At 36.5% G+C, this 8,918-nt stretch overlaps 1 protein-coding gene across 1 annotated transcript; it reads left to right on the top strand.

Moving 5' to 3' along the window:
- Positions 1–1,200: 1,200 nt before the first annotated feature.
- Positions 1,201–7,080, top strand: LOC119642299. The gene is made up of 4 exons (XM_038041397.1): positions 1,201–1,690; positions 1,750–2,264; positions 2,326–2,506; positions 6,824–7,080. Exons 1-4 carry the CDS (start codon positions 1,201–1,203, stop codon positions 7,078–7,080), a joined length of 1,443 nt encoding a protein of 480 aa, XP_037897325.1.
- The last annotated feature ends 1,838 nt before the right edge of the window (positions 7,081–8,918 follow it).

Genomic DNA, 8,918 nt, shown 5'->3' with positions numbered 1-8,918 from the left:
TTTTTGAAATGTCGACAGCAAGCTCTCGTGATCTTAAAAATTAACATAGGAAGCAGTAAAGTGCGGAACAAACAGCCAATCTAAGTCATTGTATATGAAAGAAGAGCGTTCGTGCGCATTTAACACAACACATTATTGAGATTTTTAACTCTCTTGCAAATGCGAAAACTGAAATAAAAAATCATGAGGTTAAAAACTGAAACTTGCTAAAGTTTTCTTTAGTATAACTACTTCCAGAGAGACCAAACAAATCAAATTCTTTTTTATATGCCATAATATTCATGAGCTTATATCTCATATCTCATTATCTCATGATATAAATAATTAATTTATCAATATCTATCGTCATATACTTATTTTCCAACACATTAAAGGAATAAAAAAATATTGGTATTTGAAGAGATCAAATTTTATGTACTTATTTTTAACTCATGCAATATATTCCCATTTCTGCTTAGATGCATCTATATATCGAATGACGTTTTATCCATTATTACTTACGCTATCAACATTTTTTAAAGAGATTTAGATTTTTTATAGGGCCATCAAATAAGTATCTATTTTTAATTTGTATTAAAAACTAAACAGTAAAAGAGATCAACAAGAATTTCTTTTATACCCTACACCACTTGCGGTGCGGAGTATATTACGTTTGTACAGACGTATGTAATATCGCCAAAACATCGTAAAAGCAGTTGACATTTCGGACATCGCATGTTATCGTAAAATTTAGCAATAACGGTATCGTACTCAGCTTGTTGAGCATTACGAGCTTCGATCTCTTCGCGGGTCATACGCTCAGGAGGCACTAACGGTTTGGGATGTTTACGACATTGAGGATGGCAACTCAAAACTTGACGGCTCTTTAAAGATGTCTGTGAACATTCAGAGACGGTTGAAATTCATGACTAAATTTACGGTCAGGCAAAATATTCCTACCTATAAAAACAATTTTGCAACAATAGAACTAAGGGAATTGAGCGGCACGATAAATCGTTTTCGTTTGACGGGACCTCTAGCTCAAAGTGTTTTAGCCATGCTTTTAAAGTGAAAGATTTCGATCATTTAATAAATGCGAAAAAAACGTGGGTGGGAGATTTGTAAGAAGAGCAAACATTTCTTGATATTTACAAGCAGCAACAGCAATATTGGGAAAAATGCCAGAAACTTTTAACGTCTCCATCACTATTATTATCTAACATGGTGTTGGCGTTGTATATTGAAGATCCTCGTCGGCATCGCCCAAAAAAGCGTACCAAAGCCATTATTAAAACAAAATCCGATTATAACGAAGATCTTGAAGAACTTTTAGTTGATATGCCTTCTGCTCTAAGTGAATCTTCTTTATGGGAACAACGCATACGGGATCATGTATCCAATGAAATGGTAACATCTCATTCCCATTATGGATTAAGGGGAAAGCAAGCTATTGTTCCGGGGCAACCCCGCCAATTCGAGGATGCATTGCAACCTATTCCAGTTTTATGGATTCAACGCCCAGGTTTCCAGTGTAGTAACTTCGTACGTCATGGTTATGGTTGTGGCTGGGATGTTATTGCCCCAGCTGGTTATGGTTTACATATATGGTTGTCTTGTATCATGTGGGGTGCTCGACCAGGAGGATTAAGAGAGTTCGAAACAATAGGCCGAGAAATGGGCATTGAACAACATTCACCGGATACTATTAGTGGTAAGTATATATAGACTACATGCAATATAGATTGCAAGGATTAATTTTCTTCATTATAGGTACGCAAATGGCTGCCGAACGGTACGTAGAGTTGCGTGATAAATATTTTCGTTTGCCACCCAACAAAGGCGTCAGCTATCGAAAATTGTCCATTCTGTCACTATTTCGTGCACCTTTCTCAGAGTTAGTGCGTGATTGGAAATCGGATACCACCAATGCGAACGACTTCTACGTCTTACGAGATCGTTCTAAACTTACAGATATTGTTGAATGTATTAAAAGATCAAATCCGGCGAAATTCCCGTCAAGCCTAAAATCGGAATGCCTAATTCAATTAAGATTAAGCGTGAAACGTCGAGGAAGTCCAAATAATTTTTCTTTAATCTGTTTACCTATAAGAAACAATTTTAAACGCAACTTAAAACACATCTCTTTACGTAGTAATGACCCCGTCTTCACAGAGCCTTTGTTGTCGGACCCCAATGAAAAGGAACGCAAGAAATTTCGATTGCAACATAAAAAGCTATTAAAGCGTTTAAGAGCTCGAAGGATTAGAGAGAAGCGTAAAAAACAGGTTTGCAAAAATTAATAGCAATTGAATCCATAACTAACTATTTCTACTTTTCCATATACAGGAGATAAGCAATACCAAAGTATACATACGTTCCGCTGGGACGGCTGCAATTTGTGCTGCACAATTTAAGAAAATATGCGAATTGTGGCTTTCTGAAGATACTTCCACATTACATAAACAAGGATGTCGAGACGTTTTTGGTTATCTTACCTCTGTGAATTTCTGCCTAAGCGGAGGTACAGGTATAGGATATGTAACGGCAGAGGGACTAAAAAGGTTGCTTAAATTTTGTCAGAAATGTCATCTAAAGGAGCCAATGTGCTTAGTACGTGCAAACAATAGTAAATTTAGATGTTTGGTGATTTCGACTATCTCGTTAAGTTTGGCAGGACAGACCGAGTGTCAATGAAAAAAGAAAAAAATATAATATTTTTATTTACCTACACCTGATCGAAAATTCGCTCTTTGCCAGATCTCTAAAAATTTACTAGAACTAGTCAGGAAACGTTCAAGGGGAGATAAATGTTCTTTTTTATACAATTATATATATATAAGATTATATATCATATAAAACCACTTGTACGAATATATCGAAGAATTAACAGAAAATATTCAAAAATATGAGCAAATCGAACGCCAGGTCTCTAAAAATTTACTAAAATTAGCCTCTTCGTTGCTTTAAGATGTCGCGGAAATAATGTGTGCACAAGTAGCTGAGTAGTGAGAAGCTGAAGAAAGCTTTTAAAAAATTAGACTGAAATAACTGATCATAAAGATTGCAAATTGTATAACATATTTCCTAATTGCTTTCCAATAACGGTTGCCATTTAAAGTTTAGAAAAACTTTTTGTTTTATTTTTTTTCTCTTTTTAAGATATGAAAATATATTTAATTAATAAATAAAATTGAATTTCAAAATTACAACAAATCTTGAATTTGTTTAACGGCTTTCCCTACATACATAATGTAAATGCGATTACCGCAAGGAATTCGGTCAAAAACCGTTGCACTAGCGAACGAAAGCAAAAAACAAGAGGATAAATCAAGGCGAATTGATGGAAACAGTTACAGCAATGAAGATCATAGAGATATCAATAGCAATACACAACACAGTAGTGCAGTAGCAACTAAGCAAATGAAGTGTAGAAATTTCCTACAACATGAAGCTGTTAAATTAGAAGAAACAAAAGTATGCAAATAAGAACAACAAAGCCAAAAATTTAATTATATAAACGAACAAAAAAAAAAGAAAAATTTGTGAGAATAAAAGTAAAAATTAAAATCGAAAAGTGAACGATCTTTCGTCGATGCGACAAGGCTCAATTAAAAGCAAGTCACCTGCTACACTTATACTTGCATCTCCATATACTTCAACAAAATCATTTAAAATTTGGAAACAATTTATATAACAAAACCCAAAGCAACTATCGCAAAATTTTATCGAAAAAGAAAAGTCTAAAAAAGGAAAAAAAAATCCAAAACCGACGCGTGTATTTTATCGGCTCAGACCTTGCCGGTTTATGTCGGTTTATTATTTAGGTGGTGATTATGCATTGCGGCCGACTCGATGGCACAAGCCTGACGAATGGTTAAGCTTGCATAATTGATAACATTCTTTTGATACGCTGACACCAAGAAAAATTTACGTTTACATTTGATTGGTACTATCTCAGCTCGAAATACATCTTCTAAGCATTCCGAATTGGATTCGTTGTCAACAGCGACTGCGTACTGAAAATATATTCCAATTGTCTTATAGAGTGCATTGTAAAATATACTAAACATAATTGTCAAAAGAAAAACAAAAGATAATGCCTTCCATTTGGACGTAGACTTTATGCATATCGTTTCTACCACTTTCCCAAAGTAAATTTAAATTTATTGAATACTGAAATTATTTGTTAATACAATAAATAAAAGATTATAAAAATAAAATAAGTGAAAAGGGAATCGATATTCAGCTGTGACCGAATCTTTCACGCCCATTACCTTTTTACTAACAAACTCTTCAAAGAGTTGAAAAGATGACACTTTGATAATTTATAATGCCAGTTTTTGGCTATTCTTGTACTACTACTGTGGGATCACCAATTGAATATATATGGAAATTTTTAATTGAACTCTTTTGGAAAAAGAAGTGTTTTTAATTCAGGACCTTTGCAAGGTCTTTGCCAAATTAGAATTCTATATGTTATCATTCCCGTCCAGGAGGTGGACAAACGATAGGCAGACAAGGAAACCTGCCTAAATCGACTAAATATTTTATACTGAGCAAAAACATATTTACTTTTTGGCAGAGTGAATCTGTCTCACTCGGAGGTGGTAGTGGGTTTTTATATTTAATTTAAGATTTTCAAAATTTAATAATAAATTTAGAAAAATTTAATAATAAATTTTTCTAAACTTTTTAAAATGCAGTGAAAAAATTTGCAATTATTATCCACTTTGCTGCAGATCCGCTAAAATTAATTGAGGTCCGCCAATATAAATTAAGTAGTTGAAAAACGTCTCTCTTTGGGCATGAAATTATTCTCAATTGTAAACAAATGCAGACTAACCTTTTCAATATTTTCTCAGATGTGACCAAATTCGGACACGCTCAGTTAATTATTCTCAGATGTAACCAAATTCGGACTCGCTCCTTCAATTATTCTCAATTGTAAACAAATGCAGATTAACTTTTTCGATTATTCTTAATTGTAAACAAATGCAGACTAACTTTTTCAATATTTTCTCATATGTGACCACAGTTAATTACGCTCGGTTAATTACTCTCAGATGTTACCAAATTCGGACGGCCTCTTTGAATTATTCTCAAATGTGACCGAGTTCGGACTCGTTTTTTCAATTATTCTCAATTATAAAAGTTATCTTCGGTCGGCGCCTACTTGTTTTGTTAAAAATTATAATGTAACAGCGTGGTAGGAAGACAGAATAAACTTTAGCAAAAGTTAGCGGAGACACCAGCCACTAGTACCTTCTTTTAGCGCGAGAGAGCATAGCACTAGCACCAATTTGTACTCTACATTTAATCGGCGCGCACAACATAAAAAAAAAAATAAAAATCCGAGTGTTTATTAGTGTAGAAATAAACACAAGAATCGATCGTAATGTGCTAAATGAAATAAGATGGCAAAAATTTAGTTAACGAAATATAACGCGAATTGAAGGTTTCATGTAAAAAAGTCACATGAAACATTAACATTTCAATTGATTTCATAAACTACCAAGGGTGCGTAAGTAAAACAGTTTTATTCTTATTGTAAAAGAGAGAAGGAGAAGAGGGAAAAACTTTTCTGTATTTCACTACGTAATCTAAAATCACTGCCCGAGGTTGTTACACGCCTACTGGAACTACAGACGGCACTTGAGACCTTCACCAGACAACGATCGCCCTCTCCAGCATCTCACGCGAGAAATGTACCCGACGAGCTACCAACGAACGAGAAGGGATCGTTACACTTTGCACGTACCAGCGACGATGCCGGGGCCGAACAGCAAAATGGCACCTACATTCTACTCCAATATTTCGGCACCAGTCAACAACACCAGCGAAATCACCCAGCTTGCCGCCGCCATTGGCGGAGCCCACCTAGTTTTCCCGACAACGGTCGACACTAGACCCGTCATTGAAGTAGTCCGAAGATGGGGGCTCATCTTTACCAGCAATAGAGAGCCACTTATCTTCATCAAGCGGGTCGAAGAGCTAGCATACAGCGTCGGCAAGGATCGTTTGCTAGCCACGATGGTGGAGATGCTACGCGACCGAGAGTTAACCTAGTACCGCAACAACAACAAATGGTGGATAGCCTGGAAGAAATTCAAGGCCTAGTTTTTGAGGTTCTTCTTACCATCGCGATATCTCACCCGACTCGCCGATGACGTCCGCCGACGCATTCAGCGACTATGTGCTGGCTTTGCAAGACCTGATACGCCATACCACGGTGACGGAAGACCAAAATTTAGGCCGCATCTATATGAATGCGCAGTCCGATTACCTGTGGTACAGAGGACATCGAAGCTTCACCCATTTAGCCGTAATAATGGAACTCGCCTTTGGAGGCTATCCCGACGGGCAATACGTCACGGGAAGCTCCCAGAGAAGTATACCGAGAATTTCAGCCAAGTACTCGTCGACCCGATCCGCCGTGTGCACCGGATATAATGCCGCAGGAGAGGCGAATAAATACGGCGACGATGTGCCGACGATGTGTTCAGAGCGGAAACCTTCAGTATAATTGCCCGAACGCACAGGTCTTGCACTTCTAGATCTGCGGCCGACGAGGGGTACGAACCATTAACCGCTGCCAACAGGGAAACTACCGGGGAGCCCACTACCAGCGAAGGGATCCAAGCGGACCACGAGATGAACCTGCTTCGCGAACAGCAGTATCTCCCAGCCTAGCGAATGCACCCTGCCCAAAACGCGGAAAGGTACAAGACAGTTCCACTGTGAAACAAAGGCCAAGTCCCATGCCGCCAAGTCGGCGGAACCACCGTACATCGACTCTCTGTAACGAGACCCACGATATAGCAAATATTGATATTATCTTCTTTAGAAACCCCACTACGCAGCGATACGAAGCAGAGCCCTGAAGTCCACCGAAATCTCCACCTGCCATGCAACGAAGCTCGTAAGGATATAAATGCATCATCTGAGCCTTCAACCAGTCGTCCTCAGCGAAGTCAACGGCGCCATACCTCAAACTCATCACAGGATCTCTCACATATAGGATCAAGTCAACAAATTGCGAGCCCAATAACGGCCAACGTTGACACACGACCAGTATATTTACTTGGTCGTAAAGTAGATTGAAGCTCCATTCTTGATATATTCTACAACTTTCTTTTAAAATTTAATCGTCAGCGTGCGTACCCGCCATGCCTCTCATTACTTGTAATCAATTTTTCATGTTTTTCATTCAAATTTCCATATCCTCCTCATTGATTTGTAATCACTTTGTAACGGCCGCGAACAAACCTTGGGTAGGGTGTCGGTCGGTCTGTATCAACCGCAAGTAGCGGAATAACGGCATGCCGTTAGACAAAATCATGCGATTTTGTGGTACTGCTTATAAATCACATGATCTTGCGGGATATGTTTGTTTTATTCTTTTCCGTTTTCCTTGTTTACAAGTACAGGCAAAACCGTATGATTTTGCGGTATTCCTTTTTTTTCCTTTTGCTTTTGCAAGCACCGGCAGAATCGTATGATTTTGTGGTATCCCTTTTTTTTCCTTTGCTTTTGCAAGAGTAGGCAAAAATCGTATGGTTTTGCGGGATCTTTGCTTGCTTTTGTGAGAGTAGCGGCAAGCCGCTATAGAGAGAGCAACAGGAAGAAGAAGAGGGAAATTGAGTAGGAATGAAAAGTCTGTCTGTTTTTTAATTTGAAGATAGAGGGGAGAACAACTTGGCCTCTGGTGGAGTGCGGACGTGTCCGCGAGTTGTGAAAGTTATTGTTGACTTCAGTCTTTAATAAATAGAAATTTAAACGTTTTTTGCGAGCCAAAAAGAAAAAAAATGCTCCACTTTAAAGAAGAAAATATCCTAAATATATATTGAGTGAGATTTAACAGAAAAATTCATCCAAATTCTGGATCGGATAATAGCAATAAAAATTGTGGACTTGTCACCTTTTGATAATTAATTCAATGATTTCTTTTATCTGAATATCAAAAAAAAAAAAAAAAACAGAAAGAAAGAATCTAAAGGAAAGTTCTATGATAGCCATTTTGCTCGTAAAACAAAAAGGAAGCGAAATACTGAGGAATAAAGAAACCTTTTTTTTTTTGTTTCAAATGAAAGAAATAAGAAAAAGAAAATGGTTTAAACATTATTTTAATATAAGTGTTTTGTAAAAGTTTTATTAAAGAAAAAAAAAGAAAAAAAGGTAACAAGAAGAAAACAAAGAAAAAGAAAGGGTGGAACAATTAAGAGAAGCACAGGAGGAGGAAGAAGAAGCAAGTCAAGAATAATGGCTGCACCGTTTTTTTCTCAATACGAAATTTTTCGTTAAACAAGAAGCAAGAAGAATTTATTGTTTTTGTCAAGTGAATAATGTAAAGAAATTATTGGTAAAAGAGGACATTTATAAACAAATGGTCGTGTAATTCTTTATTAATTTTTTTAATTTTTAAATTGTTGATTTCCATAAGAGATTCTTACCAGAATAAAAGTTCAACGGTAAACATTAAATGTCAAAAAGAAAAAGTTGATAAAAATATCGCATCAATTAACTGCAAAAGATTGATGGAAAAAAAGGGATTTCACTTTGTACAAAATCTCAGAAAATTCCAAAGCGTCAATGAATCAGTTTGTCATGTGTAAGAGAAAAATACCTTCCTATATAAAAAGGCTGCTAAAAGCAAAAGTCGTGCAAAAATTTCTTAAACATTGTTATTGTAAACTTGACGCTTTTTAGTTTTTAGTCATTACTTGTTGAAAGAAAAAAAATAAAATAGAAAAAAAAAACGAAAAAAAAACAAATCAATGTGTTTACTTCAATCAAGATGAATTTTGGAGCTATTAAACAATAATAAAGGTGAAACTAAGAACATTGGTGTTGTGTAACAATAACGGAGAAGTTATGCTGCACAAATCATCACTGTCCTTTTCCAACATTACGTCTGTCGGTGGGGACAATAACAACTGTGG

This window comes from Glossina fuscipes, unplaced genomic scaffold (genome assembly GCF_014805625.2).
Source record: "Glossina fuscipes isolate IAEA_lab_2018 unplaced genomic scaffold, Yale_Gfus_2 221, whole genome shotgun sequence".
NCBI classification, from domain to species: Eukaryota; Metazoa; Arthropoda; class Insecta; order Diptera; family Glossinidae; genus Glossina; species Glossina fuscipes.
Note: the sequence above shows the minus strand (reverse complement) of the source record. Positions and strands in the feature narration are given on the sequence as shown.

Excerpts from the sequence above, each read along its gene's own strand:
- LOC119642299 (XM_038041397.1), top strand. The coding sequence starts at position 1,201 with ATGGTGTTGGCGTTGTATATTGAAGATCCTCGTCGGCATCGCCCAAAA. Across the intron at positions 1,691-1,749 it reads TTCACCGGATACTATTAGTG|GTACGCAAATGGCTGCCGAA; the intron begins GTAAGTATATAT and ends TCTTCATTATAG. Across the intron at positions 2,507-6,823 it reads CTGCCTAAGCGGAGGTACAG|AAACCCCACTACGCAGCGAT; the intron begins GTATAGGATATG and ends TATCTTCTTTAG.